This window comes from Crotalus tigris, unplaced genomic scaffold, assembly GCF_016545835.1.
Source record: "Crotalus tigris isolate CLP2741 ecotype Arizona unplaced genomic scaffold, ASM1654583v1 scf7180000017573.2279862, whole genome shotgun sequence".
NCBI classification, from domain to species: Eukaryota; Metazoa; Chordata; class Lepidosauria; order Squamata; family Viperidae; genus Crotalus; species Crotalus tigris.
The window spans coordinates 32,283-53,759 of record NW_024096484.1 but is presented as its reverse complement, the minus strand read 5'-3'; the positions used below and the strand labels follow the sequence as shown (position 1 = coordinate 53,759).

Below are 21,477 nucleotides of genomic sequence, written 5' to 3'. Positions count from 1 at the left end.
TTTTTACATCGTGGTGACCAAAACTGGATGCAGTATTCCAGGTGTGGCCTTACCAAGGCATTGTAAAGTGGTATTAACACTTCACGTGATCTTGATTCTATCCCTGTTAATGCAGCCTAGCACTGTGTTGGCCTTTTTGGTAGCTGCAGCACACTGCTGGCTCATATTTAGGTGATTGTCCACTAGGACTCTGAGGTCCCTCTCACAGTTACTACTATTGAGCAAGGTACCCCCTATACTATATCTGTGCATTTGGTTTTTCTTGCCTAAATGTAGAACCTTGCTTTTTTCACCACTGAATTTCATTTTGTTAGATAGCGCCCAGTGTTCAGATCTGTCCAGATCCTTCTGTATCTTAAGCCTGTCTTCTGGAGTGTTGGCTATTCCTGCCAGCTTGGTGTTGTCTGCAAATTTGATGAGTTCCCCATCTATCCCCTCGTCCAAATCGTACACACTGAGTACGGCCAGTCAGCCAGCTACGGATCCATCTGATGGTGGTGCTGTCTACCCCACATTTTTCTATCTTGTCGAGTAGTAGGTTGTGATCTACTTTATCAAATGCCTCACTGAAGTCCAAGTAAATTATGTCCACAGCATTCCTCTGATCCACTAATTTTGTCACTTGGTCAAAGAATGCAATAAGATTTGTCTGGCATGATCTATTTTTGACAAACCCATGTTGCCTTTAGTAATGACTTTGTTTGCCTCTAGGTCAGTGGTTCTCAACCTTTTTAATGCCGCGACCCCCAACCGGTCGTAAGTCGAGGACTACTCAACCGGTCGTAAGTCAAGGACTACTCAACTGGTGCAGTACCGTTTGCAGAATGGGACTTTTGGCAGGCTCAGCAGGGCAGAGACAGCCTGGACAATTCCTATTGGCTTTTGAAAGCCAATAGAATTAGACTCTATTCAAGAGAGTCTATTCTATTGGCTTTCAAAAGCCAATAGAATAAAAGGGAGTAGCACAGCTAAGGAAAAGGGGAAAAAATGGCGGACTGCGTTGTTTGGCAACCCCCTTGAAATGGTCGTTCGACCCCAAATGGGGTCCCGACCCACAGGTTGAGAACCACTGCTCTAGGTGTTCGCTGATTCGTTGTTTGATTATCTTTTCCAGGATCTTCCCAGGTATTGAGGTCAGACTGATAGGTCTGTAATTTCCTGGGTCCATTTTTTCCTCTTTTTTGTAGATAGGAACTACATCAGCTCTTTTCCAGTCCTGTGGTAGTTCCCCTGTGCTCCAGGATCTTTGAAAAATATAGTTCAGTGGTTCTGAGACTAACTCCTACTTAGTCCCAAAGATACCTGGAGGAGACTGGAGCAGCGATGCCACGTAACCTTCTCTTGATCTTCAGCCCTGCTAGGGCAATAATGGCTGTGGGCACAAGAAGCAGGGGCAGCGGGGCTGCTGTGGGTGAGGGTGTGAGGGGCGGCAGTGGCTGGCTGCCCCCCGTACTGTGAGAGCGGCGGAGCCTGCTCTATACGGGGCTGTGCAGGGTGGGTGGTAGTGCTGGAAGGGTGGCTGCAGGTGGGGTGTGTTGACGGCAGGCTGCCCCCCGGGGCTGGAGCTGGCATAGCTGGTGCTTTGGGAGCCACGGGGCCCGCTCTACACAGCAGGACAGCAGTGCTGGCGGGACAGCTGCAGGTGGCATGTAAGCATAATTACAATATAAAATGTTATTGTTACAAATGTTTTTATTATGCATTTATCATATTATAGTGTATTCTGTATTATTGTTGCAGTGAATAAAATGTTTCTTTTATTTACAATATTTTTTTCTTCAATTTATTTGTGTCCTCCTTTTCATTATAAAAAAGTTGGTCACCTTATCCAGATAGCAGCAGTGAATTAAGGTTTTCTGAATCAAATCAAAAAATATCCTTATTACGGTCTTTGATCATCCTTTACAATAAAAAGAGTACAGTAAAAAATATAGTTTAATGTAACAATTTGTTATTGGGAAAAAGAGAAAAATAATACAACAATAAAACAAATCTAATTAAAAGTTTGGTGAAGATATTTGTTCATCTGATTAGTGGGAATGAGATTAGCATCCCTTAAAAAATAGATATAAAATTTATCTATGTGACCCTTGTTTTTGGAAATGGAGTGTTCAGAACACATCTTGGTGTATCATAGAAATGGAGTGTTCAGAGCACATCTTGGTGTATCATATAAGGTGAACAAGAGTTCTGTCTCCTTGGATCCATAAGGGCAAAGTCTCTGCAAATAGGGAGTGAAATCTTCTCATCAGTAGAGTTGATGGAAACATCAGAGTGGGAAAAGGCCCATCTATCTTTTTGCTTAGGGTTAGATTGTATAGATACCCCACAGTAGAGGGCTTGCAATGATCTAACATTTGGCAATAGAATTCAGAGATGCTGGTTATATCATTTTGATGATCAGTGTCCTTGATTATCTCTTTTACTGTTGATTTGGCCTTCTCCGGGGTTAACTGGCCTAAGTGTGTGGGAGATCTGGCTGACACATTGATTGTCAGGGTTGGTTTTCTGAGTCTCTTTTCTGCCATCTAGTGGTAACAAAGTGCTGGAATCCAGAAATGGTATGTATGCCTTCCAGTCAGGCACTAGGAAATCAAGATGCTTGAGCCATACAGAAGCTTTGCTCTGAAGAAAATATGGATAAATGTGAACATTTTTTTAAAAAAAAAGAAATTTCCCATAACTTCAATTTGAATGGTTTCTTGGCAAATCTATTTAAAAGTTATTAATAATAAAGATACTTTATTAATAATAAAGATACAATTATTTGTTGAGGCTATGAAATCCAAAGAAAGTATTCCAAATCATTTTTGAAGTGTGCATAGCCACCCTATCATCCATTTTTCTTCTCTATCTATCATACACACATCAGCAGAAGAGGTGTGTTATGGGAAGTGGTGGGATTCAAATATGCAAACAACCGGCTCTCTGTATGGATGCTGCTTCCGGGCAACAAAAAATTAGCTACCGGTTCTGCCAAAGTGGTGCGAACCAGCTGAATCCCACCACTGGTTATGGGGTTCTGCCAGTCAAGGAATTCTGGCTGATGGGATTCAGAAAAAGGACCTTCTTTGTCATGGCTCCTGCCCTTTGGAACATTTTGCCCCCTGAGATGAGATTAGCTCCCACCCTCCTGACTTCAGTAAGGGCCAGAAGTCTCTACCAGATGGCTTGGGACCCCAATGGGGGGGCCATCGCATTGGAGATGGTTGATGAATTAAGAGGCAATCCCACATCCCCCTCCCCCGGCTATGCATTCTGTTCCCTCCCTCCCTATCCTTTAAATATAATTTTATTTAGAGTGTGATTTCTATTTTATCATTTTAGAAATATTTATCTGTTAGGATTATAATGTTTTAATGCTGTAAGCCACCCAGAGCCATTTTGATAGGAGATGTGTGGCAAATAAATTTAATTAATTAATAATAAACATTATCAAAAGCCCAGATAAGCGACAAAGGCTAACACAGTGCAAAAACTAAATAATATATTAATGTCCACATTGAATGATTCTCTGAAGTATAAAGGTACTTCAGTTTCAGCTACTTTATGGATAAACACCATTAGTTTTGCTTAAGAGCCATTACATTCCACACTATGCAAGACTTCGGTGCTCCCTGTATGAAGATAAAAATCTTTATTACTGGACTTGAATCTGTGGCAAAATACATTAATTATTTAAAGAAATATTTAGTGATATTAGCATATACTCTAGATCACTCTTGCCTTCCTTCAAAAGTCTAGATTCTGGCTCAACATTACTAACTTCAGGTTAAGAATAAGGATTATTAGCAATTTTACTTATCTTATCCCTGCAGCACTTTAATTCTCCATTCCTCTTAATTTAGAATAGTCATAGGAATACTGCTAGCTGTAGTAAGCTAAAGGGCAACCAAGCATTTCTCTCTCCTCCTCCCCCAAACCTTTAAGGAAGAGTTCAGTTCTGCTGACATTTATTGATTTTTTTAAAGCTCATATGAGAGGTTTTGAGTTGAGCTAAAAATCAGAGCTCATAAAAAGCTGTTTATCTTTTGTCTTTTATATCTAATATAACTCTGTACTTGGAAATGTTCTAATACAAATTCCAGAAGCATTCTCTATGTGCAAAAATAGTGCAGAAAGAACAATTCCTATCTTTGGGCTACTTACTAAAGAGCTGGATGTAACTCCAGAGCTACTTTCTATAATTTGTTGTGCCTTAGAGTAGGGATTACATGGAAAATAATTAAATTAGCTGTGTTTTATTAACATAATATTAACATAATCCAACTGATTGGAATCAATTAAAACCTAAAGAATTCTTGTTCTGGCTGTTCCCAATAGTTTCTTCTGGTTCTGACCATTTTTCAGGGAGCAACCCCTAGTATGAAGTTGTTAGTCCTTGATTCAAAAGTTTGTGCATCCTTAGCTTGAATGGAAGAGTGGTATTTGTGAGCACTGCACATATTTCAGATTCAGCCTATAGTCTGCTGTCCTAGTAACATTTATTTTCTATGCCTAACATTACTAGCAAGGCTTTCAATCAGAGGTCCGCTGCAGTCATCCATCTTCTTCTTTATATATATTTTGATAACCAACACAACTCATGAAGCAGAGACGTTACATGAGCATACTGTAGCATATCCATGACAGCCCAGGCTGTTGTGTTCTACCAACAGCTTGATGAGGGAATTCTCCCTCAGTCCAACCAGATCTTTGCTATACATGCTTTGTTAGCTGCCTAATCCACAGTCATATTCTAGGTGAGAAGAGTCTTACTATGTACAGACCTGATATTCAATAAGAGTAGCTAGAGCCAGGGCTATCTGGCAACTTATCAGATGGCCTTTGATCATGAGAGGTAAGTAGCTCTGCAAGTGACCCACTCTCAGCTTATTAACATACCTTCCTCTGAACCTTCCTCAGCTTATTAACATACCCCCCCATCACAAATTTGATGGGACTACTTTCTCTCAATTCTTCCTCCACATTTTCCTTAGCCTCAAAAAATTTTCCCTGGCCATGATGGGTATCCAAACATATCTACCCAGACACTGACCCTCATCCCCAGGACAGCCAGCATATCCTCCCCAGTTGCTCCTGTACACAGACATTCAGCAGTATGGAGACAAACCATTGCCATGGGTTACTGACCACTCACCCCTATCTAACTGTATTAAATCAAGTGTCTCTATCCTGCACTATACATAGAGTTCTTGTTTCCAAACTGAAGAATTTTGTACTTGTCTCTATCAAATTTCACCTGTTGTTTTCTGCTAATTTGTCTAATATTTTAAGACTTGTATGAAATTTATTTCCTTCTTCTATCTCTTTCATCCAATTTGATATCCTCTGCAAATGTCATAAGCATTTCTTCCATCACTTCATCCATGTTATTAATACACATAAGAAAGAGTGCAGCGCCCAGGGCACAATTCAATACTTCTCTACTTTGATGATACTTTGACTACAATTTTGGAGCCAGCTACATATTCACTTAATTGTCATGCTACACAGTCCACACTTAACTAGCACACTGATGCTTTGGCTGTCACTCAAGGTCATGATAGTAACATATGGTACACCCCTACCAAGCATCTCTACTCTGCAGTAGCTGACTCTTTGCTTAAGCCAGTAATACTCATCAATTCTCTCTTACTCCCTTCTTGATGCCATGCAAAATGGCCTTCCTTTCAAATTCCTGAGAGATAATGAATGTAGAAGCTCTGCCTAAGGTTGGCATCTTGTCATCTGTCTTCTCTGTAGGACAATTAATTTGCTTTCATTGCTCCTAACATAAAACATAAAAACACTATGATAGATAAAAAGAGATAAGAAGCTGAGTAGCAGCATGTCAAACTAAAGGAAAATGTGTTTGCAGAGATTTAAAAAAATCACTTTTTAATATAATAGTTGGGGTTCGTTAGGACCCCTCTGATAATCATAAACAGAGAGGGTGAGTCAGAAGAAACTATGAGTTTGATGTACTAGAGTACCAATGTCAGTATCATAGGGGATGTATGACACTATAAATGTCTGACAAAGGTTGAAGAGGCCTAGTTCACATCTGTAGCCAGGTATCAGGTTCATTTGGGAGTCCATGGACCATCTTCAGTACGAAGACCAATGTTTCTTTGTTCCTCCTTACTCCCAGGCTTAAGGCAACTTGTGGCATGAACCAAAGCTAGGGACAAACTAGGGAAAGGAAATGATTTTGTTCTTTCACAATTGAATGAATCAATCATTTCTTTTGTCCAAAGATTAAGTGTAATTTGAAACTCTGCCTTCAGTCAGCTATTCCATTTGAAGACTAATTTCCTTGCACAACTTACAGTCTAAAAATGTTTAGTCCAATTTTGAAACTTTCTTATTTCTATTGTGTCTGTCATTTTGTTTTGTTTTGCAACTTTTTCCCTGATGAAAAGTTCTGGAGAACTCCAAAACCTGAACATCTGTTTGTGTTATTGCTAATTGATCTTAATAAAGCTATTATACAGCTACAGATTGAGGATAGTTTTTTTTTCTTATCTCATAGGGCTCTTATTAAATATGGATGCTGGAAATGAAAAGAACAAAAGTCAAGTAGAAATGCAATATATAATGCAGTTGATTGTTGGAACAGATTGTTCATTTTCTAGCGGAATAATTCTATAAATGTTCACTTAGAAGCTTTGTTTACTGATACAAAGAGAAGTTTGCATTAGACTGCAACCCAAAACTATTTTGTCTTATTTATTAAATTTGTACACCATCCAACTCCTAATGACTCTGGGAGATTCACAAAGTAAAAGAATAGAAAAAACAACAATAAAACAACAGCAAAGCAGCAAAAATTATAGCAAAAATTAAACAATTAAAAAAACATAGCCACACTACTTTGATGGTTTCTTGTCTATCTTTAGTAATAAGCATATATATCAGAAATGAATTATAGATTATACCAGAAAGAACCACACTTCGAAAAATATTAAATTATTGGTAGCAAGCTATGCTGCCATAGAGTTAAGAAGACTGCAGAAAAAAAAATTCAGATGTTACAGGTATCCTGCTGGTTGTAGATTGCCCAACTGTGCTACAAATAAAATCCAGTGAAACAAAATACCATATATTATTATTAGTTGTGTATATTTTTACACATTTAAAGTATAAGATTGTTTTAATTTAACAAGTCTGTTCATCTGGTTTTCCATATAATCTAATCATATATCATGAATACAATAGTGCAATAAAATTGGATAAGCCAGATATTTGTTAGATGAATATTTAAAATATTTTCTCTTGTATTCTTTACATTTAATGTTAAGAAAAAAATATTCATTCAAAAGAGAAAAATCCACGAAGATTATCCAAGCTCAGGGTTTTTTTTTTTTTCCCCTGGAGGGTCTATCTTCTAGGCAGATGGCTGGTTCACAGCACACTTAACCCCATGCTAACCAAGCACAATTGCTGTGTTCATATAACATGCTATGCCCAGATGAATAAGTTATTCCATGGCTTAACGTGATGACCTAGCTCACAGAACATGCTAACTCTTGGGAGTTACGAGAACAGCTGGGTTTCCCACAAAATGCTGAACCATAAGCTAATCAATCTCACTTTAGTCTACTTTAGCAAGTTTACATTCACTCTACTCCTGAAAAAGATAAGTTAATCAAGCCCTATTTTTCATTAGTCTAAATCAGCAGGGATCTAATTGCCAACTGGTTGCTTATATGCCTGGAGTCAGAAAACACTGTCATTGCATTGCAGCTGCAGTTCTATATTCACTACCTTGAGAGTAAGCTCCATTAAACTCAAACGGGTTTATTTCTGAGTAGACATAGTAAACTAAACATTGCATATCAATGTGCAATTTAATATTCTGTTTTTATATTTGTGTTAAAAGGTTTGAAAAGCAAAGTGAGAAGATTTTCAGAAAAGCAGGAAAGCCAAAATATAACGCATTTTAAAAAATATTTTTGCCCCAATATTTACATGTGATAATAGATGTGAGACATAAAAAAATGGAAGTAACATTCCTCTTTTAAAACACTGGAAAAATGAAAACAGAAGCCATTGTGTGAACTCAAAAACAACAGAACTGAGGCTGATGTTTCTCCCTTGTGATTTTGAAACAAATAGGAACAGCATGTATAGCTTTATAATTATAATGTGTACAATGTTCTTTTTATTGTGCGCAATAACAATGTAATAATCATTTTGTAGTAGAGGGTATTATTTTTCTCTTATACAAAGTGATGACTAGATATGGGCTTAAAGTCCTATTGGAGAATTGAAACATGTATTTAATCTTTAAATATATTTATTTTAGTATCACAAACATTTTATATCCTACAGACCATTTTCCAGGGAATTATGAATTATGGAGTCTTATGATGTCATCATGTCCCCAACATAATCCCTAATTTAGTAGTTTACCCCAGGGGAAAATAAAGCTCAGGCAATAGCAGATTACAGCTCTTATTTTTCTAAACATGTGGAAAAAGGAGATAATGTTCTCAGGGATAGAAAAAAATGGTGTAAAATGGATGAGCAGAGGCCTACATTTGCATTAAAATTCATATGATTTGTGGTAAGGATCAAAGTGATGCCAGCAATTGATGAGTGAAAGCAATCTCCATTTAACTTGCCTTCAGTTAATATTCAGACAGACAAATCCTACTAAATCATATCTGATTACAAGCATTGTTCATTTTTATGCAGGTGCTTTAAAATCCACTCCAACACAAAACCATGTGAATTCTCCAGAAACATTTTAACTGTTCAGTTGCATTTTCTACTGCAAATAGATCCAATAGTTCACATACAAAAATAAATATTTTCCTAATATATAAACCGGTATGTTGCAGTAGTTGAGATATCAGGCCAGACACCAGGAAACCATGAGTTCTAGTCCCACCTTAGGTACAAAGCCAGCTTGGTGACCTCAGCCCTGGAAAGCAGGCGATAGCAAACCATGTCTGAAATTTTGCTGAGAAAACTGTAAGGATTTGCCCAGGCAGTCATCAGGAGTCAACACTGACTTGAAGGCACCAAAATAAACATATCAACAAACTAGCAATCTACATTATTATATGGGCCATCCAATCCTACAGATTTTAACTTAGTATACAAAGAACCTTATAGCTGTGTTCACACAACATGCATAACAGGGTCACATGGTTAGCTTATGTTACGAATCAGTATGCTTGGATATTTTATGTTACTCTGCATATCCAGAAAATTGATTAATTTGGTAATGTGGCCAAGAGTTTTGTGTAAACATTCTTAATACAACTATTGTATTCAGTGGGGCTGTCAGATCAGTTGATTAAGCAGACTTCCCCAAACCATCTTCCAAAACACAAAATATACTGGTTAAGATTATGGGAGATGATAAGAATTGTGGTTCAACACTTCTAGACAGTATCAGGCAGACAAAACTGTAGTATAAGACTGCAGCACTAACTAGTAAGAAGGCAAACTTCTGATCATGTTTAGTCCTGCTGAAATCAAATCAAACCAGAACAAACCAAACCGAACTACAAACAAATTCAAAGACCTATATTGGTGTTTTCCTGTTATAATTAAAACATAAACTGAGTTTACTTAAAACAGACAATCAGACTACTTAGTGATTGAATGCCCCTTTGGTACAATATTCTAAATTGCCTTTATATTGTGATTAAATTCAGCTTATCATTATGATTTATGATTTACTAGCTCAGCCAAATAGATTAATTAATCACCTGAAGTTTCAGGATGGAATAGTGTTGAACTGGGTATTGGTGCTTGAGGATGGATGCAGCTTGCTGAAGACCTTTGACTGGAAATCAAAATCCTGCTTTTTGCAGATGGCAACCTGGAAACAGCACCAAGTCCTAATTGGGGTTTAAGAATCATTGTTGAGCGATAAAAGCTTGGAGGCACCTCATAATGAGCATATGGCGCAGGACAAAAATTGTCTTTCACAGGCCTTTCTCCAACCTACAGAAATATAAATGTATATTTATAATTTTATCAATTATAGACTTTTAAATTATTACTTTTATAAAGGGAAATTCAAGAAAAAATACAGCAGAAATCAAAATATGCATTCACTCAGTCTTTACAAGGATTGCAGTTAATATTTCTCAGCATGGTTGCTGCTGTGATATCTGAGCAGAAATGAAAAAAAATGACACACTAATATATTATACATTGAATAAATAATATAGTGCATTCATAATAGAACATCAAAATACTTAAATATATTTGCTTAGGAAGAAAACAAAAATTTGATTCACATGAACCCTGGATTTACGGCAGAGAAATTCTATGGTCAGTTCAGGAGCCATAAAAGTTTCTGACAATTAACCCCGCAAATTCATTGCTATGAAGGTGAAAATGACAAAAAGAGCTAATTTATTTACATTTCCCCTCATCATCCTCCACTGTGGAAAAATTAACTATGCCAGCTCCTCTTTGGGCTGACTGAAGTACAAGGGAGATTTGAATCCAAAATCTTCCCTAATTTATCCTTGAAGTGTCTTTAATAATAGGTCTTTTAGAAAACAAGAACTTCCATTAGTAAATCAATATTGAGAATAAATCTAAAGCGCACATGAAAGCTTACAACTGAATAAAAAAGCATAGGATTGTGCCATGCCATTGAGATATGTATTAGAGCAAGGGTCTTCAAACCTGGCCCTTTTATGATTCATGGACTTCAACTCCCAGAATTCCTCAGCCATGAGTCATAAAAAGGCTGAGTTTGAAGACCCCTGTATTAGAGTGTCCTGTTAAGTCTGGCCTTTTTAACTATGTTCATGAATAAGGCCTCTCTATTTTATAGATAGGTAAAAGAGCATTTCATGTAAAATATCTGGATAATAAAATATTACTGTAGATATTTACTAACAAGACAAGAATTAAATGATGGTATCTAATAGAATGCGATAAAAGCTACATGTAGTATTGTTCAACGGCTATTTGGAGGCAGAATTCCTTATGGTGGATCCTGAAGACTAAATGGTCTCCCCTCCTTAAACTTGTGAGGCAATGTCAGGTTCAGATCTGCAGGAACTTCAAGTCACACATCAGATATTTAAAGATCAATTCCAAAAGGCCAAAGAAACATGTACATACTTCACTGACTCACATGAACAACTTTCTCATCTTTGCTAATATTGCCTATTGGTATCTATGATTTATCACACGTTGTATCTTATGATTAATGATTGTAACTATGATCTATGATATATGACCTATCACTTTGTTGTTTGTATGTACACTGAGACCTTATGTACCGGAGACAAATTCCTTGTGGGTGTCCAATCACATTTGGCCAGTAAAGAATTCTGTTCTATTTCTTTCTCTACAGTTCCTGCTCTTGCAATTGATGGCTTGTTCTAGATATCATCACATTAACTGCAGTCAAAAAGCTAGACAATTGATGCTTGGATCTTTCCCCACTGGGCCAATGGCTAATTCAGGAAACACCCTTATCTTTGAAAGTCCCACTGATATTCCACAGATTGTCATTAATTCCTGCTGCATTCCCCAAACATACCACTCATCTATTTTTCATCTACTTCCTGACATAGTTCAGAGTAGCCTGCCTCTAGAGTCTTGGAGACATTGGCAGAAACTCCAATAACTCATTGACTAGAAGGAATATAGACCTGAAGAAGAGAAAAAATACAGACCAGGTTTCTGTGCTGAGATTAGTCTAACAGTTTCACCTATTGTTCCCCGTAAAGGGGAAGTAGTACAATAGAAGGAGGCTTAAGAAGGAGGACAGTGTTAGGGAGGCATATGATCCAGAAGCTGAAGAACTTCTGAAGGAATTGATTAGTTTGAGCCTTGACTCACATCCCAGGAACTAACTAAACAGAGACTCAGCCACAGCAACCTGAGGAGGAGGATCCAGTTGATCCGGCTCTTGAACCCAGCAACCTATTATCAGTTAAGAGCAAAGGAAGTCAAGCATTGTACTTGAAAGGAAGAAGTGTGACACAGCCAGTTAGTCAAGAAAATATGGTTATATAAAAGAGATGATTTTTAGAATGGGCTCTTTGTGGCGAATAATGTTTTAATTTCCTATCTGTGTCTGGTCTATGCTTGGATTACCTGGGACATGGGACTGGATGTGGACTATTCTTAAATTGCCCTAATCTTGAATTTGTCTCTCTGACCTCATTTGCTGAAAGTAAGATCTCATGCCTGTTTTCTATGCAGAGTGCTTTTACTTTGTTCTGCATTTTGTATTACCGTGGTGAAAGATTTATAACTACAATACATGCTTGAGTTTTTTATCAGAAGTTGGCAGTGTATGTGCAACTGGCAGCAAAAAACAGTTATATGCACTTTTTCTTATGCATTTGTTCCAGACTTCTCACTCTTCCTCCCTACGTAACTTGTGGGGGAAGTGCAAATGAAGAAGTGGGCTATTGAAGGTCTCATCACTTCCCATTATTCTGGCCACAGATAAAGGGCTGGATGTGGTTCAGATGATAGATGACATGAGCACATCACAGTGAAACTACACCTATCTGTGAATGGTAGGCAGTCACACAAAGAGTATCAAGATATTTTACTATATGACCCCAGAGACAGGGGAAATTTTCAGTTGAGGTAGCTTCTACATTTGTATCATCCTTAGGAGCAGCAAACCTCTTAGTACAAAAATTGTCATTTTGTGCCAGGTTCTGCCCTTACTTCTTTTCATAAAGTCCATGATGAACTTTGAGAAAAGTTGATGGAAGTACTGTCTTTAAGGCTGCGAGGAAAATGTTGAAATAGAAGCCCATATTCACATATAAGTTACACTCTGGGGTAAACCTGGTATTGCAAATTGCAGGTAAATCTTTGTCTTAAAAATTATTGAATACTAAAGGGATTAATTTTGGCAGCTAACTGCCAAACAAGTTTTCAAAAATAATTTAAATTATTGCAAGAAAAATGCCACTTGTCTAAAACTGTGGAATGACAGTGCACTCAATTAAAGCATATCTTGATATCATAATTTGCTCCAGAATTGTTAACAGTATCCACAACTTCTGAATTACTATTAGCACTAAAATATGTTTTGGATTATTCTAAATCAACTCAAACTTTTATAGACAATTAGAGAGTATTGCTAAGTTGAATATTACTTACTTGTATATACTTTGGAATAAACAGTTGGAATACACTAGAGCAGGCATGTCAAACTCACGGCATCACATGTCGGGACTTTCCCCCCATTGCCGGCAATGGGGTGGGCACGGTTTCGGCGTGACGCGTCTGGCCCACCAGCTGGCAGTTTGACATGCCTACACTAGAGTAACAATTCAATAATTAAGGATTTTAAAGACTGTTAGGAATGTTTCTTAGAATATTGAGATTAAGACAAAATATTTTCTTTCATGATTATTGGGCAGTTCTGAGAATTAGAATAGAGTGGAGTAGAGTAGAGTAGAGTAGAGTAGAGTAGAGTAGAATAGAATAGAATAGAATAGAATAGAATAGAATAGAATAGAATAGAATAGAATAGAATAGAAACTGGAAGGAGGTCTTCTTGGAGGTCTTCTAGCCAGCCCCCTCTCAAGCAGGAGAACCTATACTGTCTTAGGTGATTGTCTAGTCTCTTCTTTAAAATCTCCAGTGATGGATCGTCCATGATTTCTGAAGGAAAGCTGTTCCACTGATTGATTGTCCTCACTTTCAGGAAGTTTCTCCTTAATTCCAGGTTCCTTCTCTCGTTGATCAGTTTCCAACCATTGTTTCTCATCCTTCCATCTGGTGCTCTGGTGAACAACGTGACCCCCTCTTCTTTGTGGCAGCCCCTCAAATACTGGAATACTGCTATCATGTCTCCCCTATTTCTTCTTTTCTTTAGACTAGCCAAACCCAAGTCCCGCAGCCGTTCTTCATATGTTTTACACTCCAGGCCTTTGATCATCTTAGTTGCTCTTCTCTGAATTTTTTTAAAACTCTCAATATCTTTTTTGTGATATGGTGCCCAAAATTGGCTGGAGTATTCCACGTGTGGTCTTACTAGTATTTTATAAAGCGATACTAATACTTCATGTGATCTTGATTCTATGCCTATGTTTATACTACCCAGGATTTTATTAGCTTTTTTGGTTGCTGCTGCATACTGTTGGCTCATAGTCAAGTGATCGTCCACTAGGATTCCAAGGTCCCTCTCACGGTTACTGTTTTTAAGCCAGGTCTCGCCCAATCTGTATTTGTACCTTTGATTTTTCCTACCTAAATGTAAAACTTTGCTTTTCTCCACATTGAAAGTCATTTTGTTGGATAGGGTCCATTGTTCAAGTTTGTCTAGATCTTTTTGGATCCTGAGTTTGTCTTCTGGGGTGTTGGCTACTCCTGTCAGTTTGGTATCATCTGCAAATTTGATGAGTTCTCCTTCTATTCCCTCATCTAAGTCATTTATGAAGATGTTGAAGAGTACTGGGCCTAAGCTGGAACCTTGTGGTACCCCACTGCTTACTTCTCCCCATGTGGATGTAGTGCCATTGAGGACTACTTGTTGAATACGGTTTGTCAGCCAGCTACAGATTCATCTGGTGGTGATGTTGTCTATTCCACCTTTTTCTAGCTTACTAAGGAGTAGGTTGTGGTCTACTTTATCAAATGCCTTAATGAAATCTAAGTATACTATGTCCACAGTGTTTTGCTGGTCTATTAGTTTAGTCACTTTATCAAAGAATGAAATAATATTGATTTGGCATGATCTGTTTTTAACAAACCCTTGCTGGCTGCTGGTTATGACTTTGTTTGCTTCTAATCATTTGCAGATCTGTTTTTTTATTATCTTTTCTAGGATCTTCCCAAGTATCGATGTTAAACTGATTGGTCTGTAGTTTCCTGGGTCCGTTTTTTTCCCTTTCTTGAAGATGGGAACCACATCAGCCCTTTTCCATTCCTCAGGTACTTCTCCGGTGCTCTAGGATTTATGAAAGATGTGGTGCAATGTTTCTGAGATAACATCTGCCAGCTCTTTCAGAACTCTGGGATGTAGGTCAAGTTTCCTATTACTACTGTGTTATGCTTCCTACATACGTTTGTTAACTGGTTGGCAAGGAGTTCATCTATTTCTTCTGATTGGTTGGGTGGCCTGTAATATACACCTATGGCAATGTCACTTTTTTTCTCTTTTATGTTGACCCATATACATTCTGGAGAGATTTTATCTTTGATCATGTGCATTTCTGTAGATATATGGTGTTCTCTTACTTATAGTGCAACTCTCTGTCCTCTTTTGTAGACCTCTGTCCTCTTTTGAACAATTTGTATCCATCCATCAGTCCATTCCATTCATACGTTTCATCCCACCAGGTTTCTGTTATGCCAACTATGTCAAAGCCTCCTTCATGTACTATTGCTTCTAGTTCACCCTGTTTGTTCCCCAAGGTTTGAGCGTTTGTATATAATCATTTAAGACTTTTACGCCTGTCCATGGGTATGTTTCCCGCATCTCCTGATTGTTTTTGACTTTTTCTTTTTTATCATCACTGCCTACCTCATTGTTTTCTTGGGATTTGTGATTAGTTTTGGATTCTAGAGATTCTAGAGATTGGTCACCCTTCCCCCTCAGTTTTAGTTGAAAGCCCTCCTGATGAGTTGGGCCAGTCTTTTTCCAAGTATATTTTTGCCTGTTCTCGTGAAGTGCAGCCCACTTCTTGCCAAGAGTCTTTTGCGTAGAAAAAAGTTTTCTTGGCAACACCAACTCTTTAGCCAATGGTTTATTTCTAAAATTCTTTTTCCCCTCAATGAGTGTTGGCCTTTCATTGGGAGTACTGATGAGAACACTACTTGTGCTCCTAACTTCTTAACTTTATTGCCTAGTTGCTTGTAATCTTTCATTATTGTACTCAGGTTGTTTGTTGTGTTGTTCATCCCAATGTGAAGGAGGAGAAAGGGGTATAACATCAGTAACATTCATAGTTTATATAATTTTGACTCTCCTTATACTCCCCCCTGACAGATGCCACTGCAGAATATGTAAATAATTTTGCTGGGATATAAAATGTCTGATAATAAAACCAGGGGCTACAAGATCTAGGCTGCAAAATTTGAACATCCCCTAGATCAGTGGTTCTCAACCTGTGGGTCGGGACCCCATTTGGGGTCGAACGACCATTTCACGGGGGTTGCCAAACAATGCAGTGCGCCATTTTTTTCCCCTTTTCCTTAGCTGTGCTACTCCCTTTTATTCTATTGGCTTTCAAAAGCCAATAGGAATTGTCCAGGCTGTCTCTGCCCTACTGAGCCCGCCAAAAGTTCCATTCTGCAAACGGTGCTGCACCAGTTGAGTAGTCCTCGACTTACGACCAGTTGAGTAGTCCTCGACTTATGACCGGTTGGGGGTCGCGGCATTAAAAAGATTGAGAACCACTGACCTAGATGGCTCAAAACAGTGAGAATACACTGTGCCCCTCTGCTGTCATCTAGTGGTTATACACTATGTTTGCAGTTAAATATGCTTGTTCTGAATTCCACTATTTCCTGTCAGAATATCTGAAACAGTTTTGCGTTTGATTTATTCAAATTGTTTGAGTTTCTTTCAGCTGGATTACAGCTGACCCAAAACAGGTTAACCAAACTTTCAGCAATGCAGTAGCGTGTATCAAATGTGAAACAAATGTCTCTTTCTATTTTATGTACATTCTGCATTGTTGGGACACTTCAATGCCCTGGGCACTATGTTAGATAAGTTAAATCAACATAAAAAATAGTAGACAGTGGATTTAGCAAACCATTTTTGATGGCAGCTTGAGACCATTAGTTTTAAAAGCTAATGTCAAAGCTTTGATTTAAATTCAAAAACAGTTGGCAGTTGGAGAAAGAGATACAGATTGAACCAGTCAAGTGGAGCTAAGCCTGCTGGTGAATTGCTGTAAATAATTTCTGAATATAGAGTCATTTCAATCTTTTTTTAATGTTTTTTTTTTACAATTTTAAAACTGTTTTTCAAAGCAAGAGAATTTTCCAGCCATGTTTACATCAGTGCTACAGCAGGTGTTGTTTTTGTATTGTGAAATCAAATATCTCAGCCTTGAATTTTGTGAAAATTTTCCTAAAAGGAAACAGATGAATAAAGAAACATGAGATGATAAAGAATATTTCTTTCACCATACTTACCCAGTATGTTGAGTTTCTTTCCCATGCCAGTGTGATTCTATCTACTTTTTCAAGAAAAAAAATCTACAGATATTAAAATTGAATATTTGAAAGATTATCACACATTTTAACAGATTCACATTTATTTCACTTCAATAGCCTGAGTATTTTTAAAAAAGGGGAAAAAAAGCTTACCTCATGGAAAAACCTTTCACCCATCTGGCTAAACTGATGGTCTGAGGATTTAATGCCAGATACTACAAATCCAGAACTATACATCTGAGGCTTCTGAAAGTCAGTTTTAAATTTTTCGTAGAAAACATTGCCTGGTTTAATATCTCCATCATTGAACATTTTCTGTTCGGTTGCCACTGGCAACCCACAAGCAGGGGGCACGCAAGACAATCCAGACTGATCAAGCTGGCTGATTGCCTGAGGGTTCCTTCTAATGTAAGTTATTATTTTAGGCCTCACATGTTTGGGCTTAGGGATGGCTGGAGTTTCAACCTTATCTTCAGGCCTCTCCATATCCTTGTTCTCACCATTATAAGTGGCTGGTTCGGGCCCCTTGGAATTTATAAGGATAGGCTTAGGGATCGCACTGTTACATGTAGCATTATTAGGCACTTTAGGGGATAGGCTAAATAACTGGGTGCTGTCAGTGGGAGGTCGGGTTGCAGAAGATGGCAGTTTGTCAACGTGAAGCACACAAAGTTCCTTCAAACTGCTGTTTGATGCTGTGATGTGGCTACTGGCATTCACAGTTGTAGAAGGGCGCAAAGGAGTTGGGGGACATAAAAAAGTTTCACTTTGTGCTATTATTTTACAGCTTTCTAGTGCATTACTTGTATGCTCTTTCGTTTCATTAACTGTCTTCTTGCTCTGAGCTGAAAAATGTCTGGTTTCTAAATTACTGTCCTCAGTGTTAAAATTTACGGAGATATTTTCTGTATTTTGTGGTTTGGAATCTTCCAAATCAGATTGGACAATTATAGCATCTTCACTGGGTCCTTTGACTAGAATCTGCTTATTTTCATAGTTATTCAAATGTTTGCTGTCTGTCACATTAACACTATCCATAAAAGACACATGCCCATTAACTGCTGGAATACAACTTGTGCTAGCAATGTATAGGTTTTCATTCTCTGTTGATGTCAATCTATCAACATGTATAGTATCATCACCAGGAGCTGAAACAGAATCTTCCTTTTTTACAGCTCTATATTCCTCGTTCACTTTGCTTGCTGCCTTGCTGTTACTATGATTATTTCCTTTTCTTAAATCTGGAGAGCCATTGTCACTTATCAGACTTTCATTAATAGAGTCAAATCCTTCATTTAAAAACAGATCCTCTTTTGGCAACGGATGTAATTTGGTCTTATGTACTTGTGTCCCCATATCCTTTTGATTCTGTACCACAACATTATTTTCTTCTGCTGGACATCCAAGAAATCCAAATAACATAACCTTGTTCATTTTCTGCTCACCTACATGCTTTGACTGTGAGGACAAAGGACACTTCACTTCCCCTTTTCCTCTCTTACCACTCTGATGGTCAATTTGTGCTTCTGGTTTCCAAATTTCATTGGATTTAATGGTTAAATGGAGATCAACAACAGCATGGTGTGGAGGGTCTTGTTTGTTGGCATTTGGTACATTATCCACACCTGATTGTATGGCTGGGGTACTTGCTCTTCCCATTTCTGAGGTAGAGGAATATTTAGGGTAATGTACAATGTTTCCTTCAGAGACACCATCAGTTGGATGGAACACCATGCCTAGAAAATGGTCTGCTGATGTTTTCTGAGATTTTTCCATGTCCCCACTCAAATGATTGATGGAAGTATTGATGGAATCCAAGGATACAGAAAGCAAGCGTTTACCTGATACACGGCCAACAAATTCTTTTTCTGTTTTAGCCATAAGTTTTCTTGATCTCCCCAAAGAAAGGCGTTTTATTCCTTCTGGCTCAATCCTTCTAAGTGCTTTTTCCTTTGAAACATACTGAATCAGGTCAGCATCACTTTTTGAAAGTACTACTGAAAGGTTATCACTTGCGTTGATCCTCAGATTGGACAAACTGTGTCCTCGGCTAATGGTGACCAGCTTTGAAGTGTCCTTAAGGCCTTCAGGCCTACAATCTGCATGCAATTTCTTGCTGATGGTAGAAGACAGTATAAAGTCTGATTCACCAGTAGAGCCCTGAAGGTTGTTCCTCTCAGAGTCTAAATGTCTGTTGGTTTTTTGCTTACTAGTGTGTAAGCAAGCAGATTCTCCTGAAATATTGCTTGTCCTTATTGCTGTTCCAGGAGTTCTGACATCTGATGTGATTTGATTCGCATTTGTGTCTCCTACAGACACCATGTGTTCATTGTTATTTTTCATCTCATTTCTGTTGGTCTGTAATAGATTGTAACATGACTTGTTGGGAATTAATGGTGCACTCATTTTCAGATTTCAAGTGGCCACGTTTTCCACAGCCTTACCAAAAGGAAATGGTATCTGTGCCAGCCACTATCTGAGCATGTTTTTCTTAAGGGGACTGAAGTCATAAACGTATCAACCAAAATTTTTCTTTTTTAGGCCAGTCAAGTCCCTTGTCAATCACATGACTCAGTCATTATTAGATCAGAATGTAAAGCAAAAAATTCCCACAAATAAAGATTCAATAAGTGCAAAAGACATCCATTGGAGCAACTCTAAAAATACAAGAATCCATGGAATCTGTAACAGAAAAAAAAAATCCGAATTATTTCAGTTTACACCATCTGAGAACTAGAAGTCTACACCAAAATAAAGTTGCTATTAACTGACAGTATTCTTTCATTATTTTTCAACAGACCAATACACATTTCACTTTCTTTAGCCAATTTTGCAAAGCAAAATTACTAAAAAAGCAATAAACGGTGGTGGCTAAGAGTATGTATTGTAAGCAAGGGAGACTGAGTAGAAGTCTTAACCTAATATTCAACTCACCAAATATTAGACAAGATTGTTTCAATATTCATTTTAATCCCTGTTTATAACAAAGAAATGTTCCTTCAATAGGAATCGGGAACAACAGTGGAGATGAGCAGTTGCCCACATAGATTTTTTGTGGATTTCCCAGAGACATAATGTTGATTATTGCATGAATCAATTGTTGATTACTGAATAATTATATATTTGTTTTTATACTGGGGTTTTATCCTTGTAAGCTGCCCAGAGTCACCAAGAGTGAGCTGGGCAGCAATATAAATTTTCTTCATAAATAATAATAAATAAGATGCTGGACTTTGGTCTGATTCATCATGAGTCTTTCTTGTTTTTTTAAGACATGAGGAGAGTAACATGACATTTAATAGGACTGCTGCTGTTGTAAGGATTTATTAAATGATCTATGTAAAGCACATTAACCACTTTTTTAAAAAGCCCATAAATGCTAAGCATTTTTGTATAGATTTTGATTCCACAATCCACAGATAATCCTAACAGACTGCATTATTAAGGTATGTTCTTAGCAAAGTATATGGGCTGAGATGCATTATACATGTATCTAATACTTATGAAGATTAGTGAAAGTTTCATTCCTTTAATGCTTAATTAATTAAATTAAGGAAACTGAACCCAAAATAGGGGTTTAATTTAAAGTTTTAAAAAATATTTTTCCTCCATGGTTCTTTAGGGTATTAATTTAGGATATTTGTGAAATAAATGTTAATAATAGTAATTGAACTAGCAGTATAAAGCTCCTTGGGGAAACTACATTGTTAACTATATTAAATCTGGAATATTGTTGATATTAGAAGCATGGTTGGGTTCTATGATATGGATTTTAAAAATCTTTTATGCCATATATAGTCCTCTTGGATAAGGTGGGTTACTTATAGTCCAAACTTTCCTGTCTAGATTATTGCAATTCATCACTCACATGATGGGAATGCAATGGACTTCAAAAATCATAAATTTCACTGTAGTCCAGAATATACTGAGAATATGCCTTCTGTTCCAGTCTTGCATCAGATTTGATCATCATCATTTAGTCATCTTTAGTCACCTAAATAAACCCACAAATGTTTTTTAATTATTATTATTATTTGGAAAGCTCCTTTCTGCCTTGTGCAGTTGTGTTTTTGGGGTATGATTACAGTCCTTCTCTAGGTTAGACTCAAATAAAGTGCAGCTGCTGTTTGTAAGTATTTTAGTGGTGGCACTCAAGATAGAAAAGGTCTAAGGGAAACCAATATTCATCACTTTAATATCACTTTAACATTCATTTTTTTATTTTCTAATGAAGATTTCTAAAGTCTTAATTTCATTTTTCATTCTTCTTTATGCGGTACCATATCTTTATTATATTGCAGTTGCAACTTTCTTTCTTTCTTATGAATCCCATCCTGAGATCAAGCAACTTTTTACCTTGTTTTT

At 37.4% G+C, this 21,477-nt stretch overlaps 1 protein-coding gene across 2 annotated transcripts in view; it reads right to left on the bottom strand.

Moving 5' to 3' along the window:
* LOC120314164 (microtubule-associated tumor suppressor candidate 2-like) overlaps positions 1–21,097 on the bottom strand; it is a 45,502-nt gene extending 24,405 nt beyond the window's left edge. For both annotated transcript variants that reach the window (XM_039356986.1, XM_039356979.1), the window contains exons 1-3: positions 20,981–21,097; positions 17,266–19,794; positions 9,708–9,945 (exon numbers count right to left, since the gene is read on the bottom strand). In XM_039356986.1, the coding sequence (XP_039212920.1) occupies positions 9,708–9,945; positions 17,266–19,518 (2,491 nt within the window). In that variant the 5' untranslated portion in view covers positions 19,519–19,794; positions 20,981–21,097. The remainder of the gene's footprint in view (positions 1–9,707; positions 9,946–17,265; positions 19,795–20,980) is intronic.
* Positions 21,098–21,477: the final 380 nt, after the last annotated feature.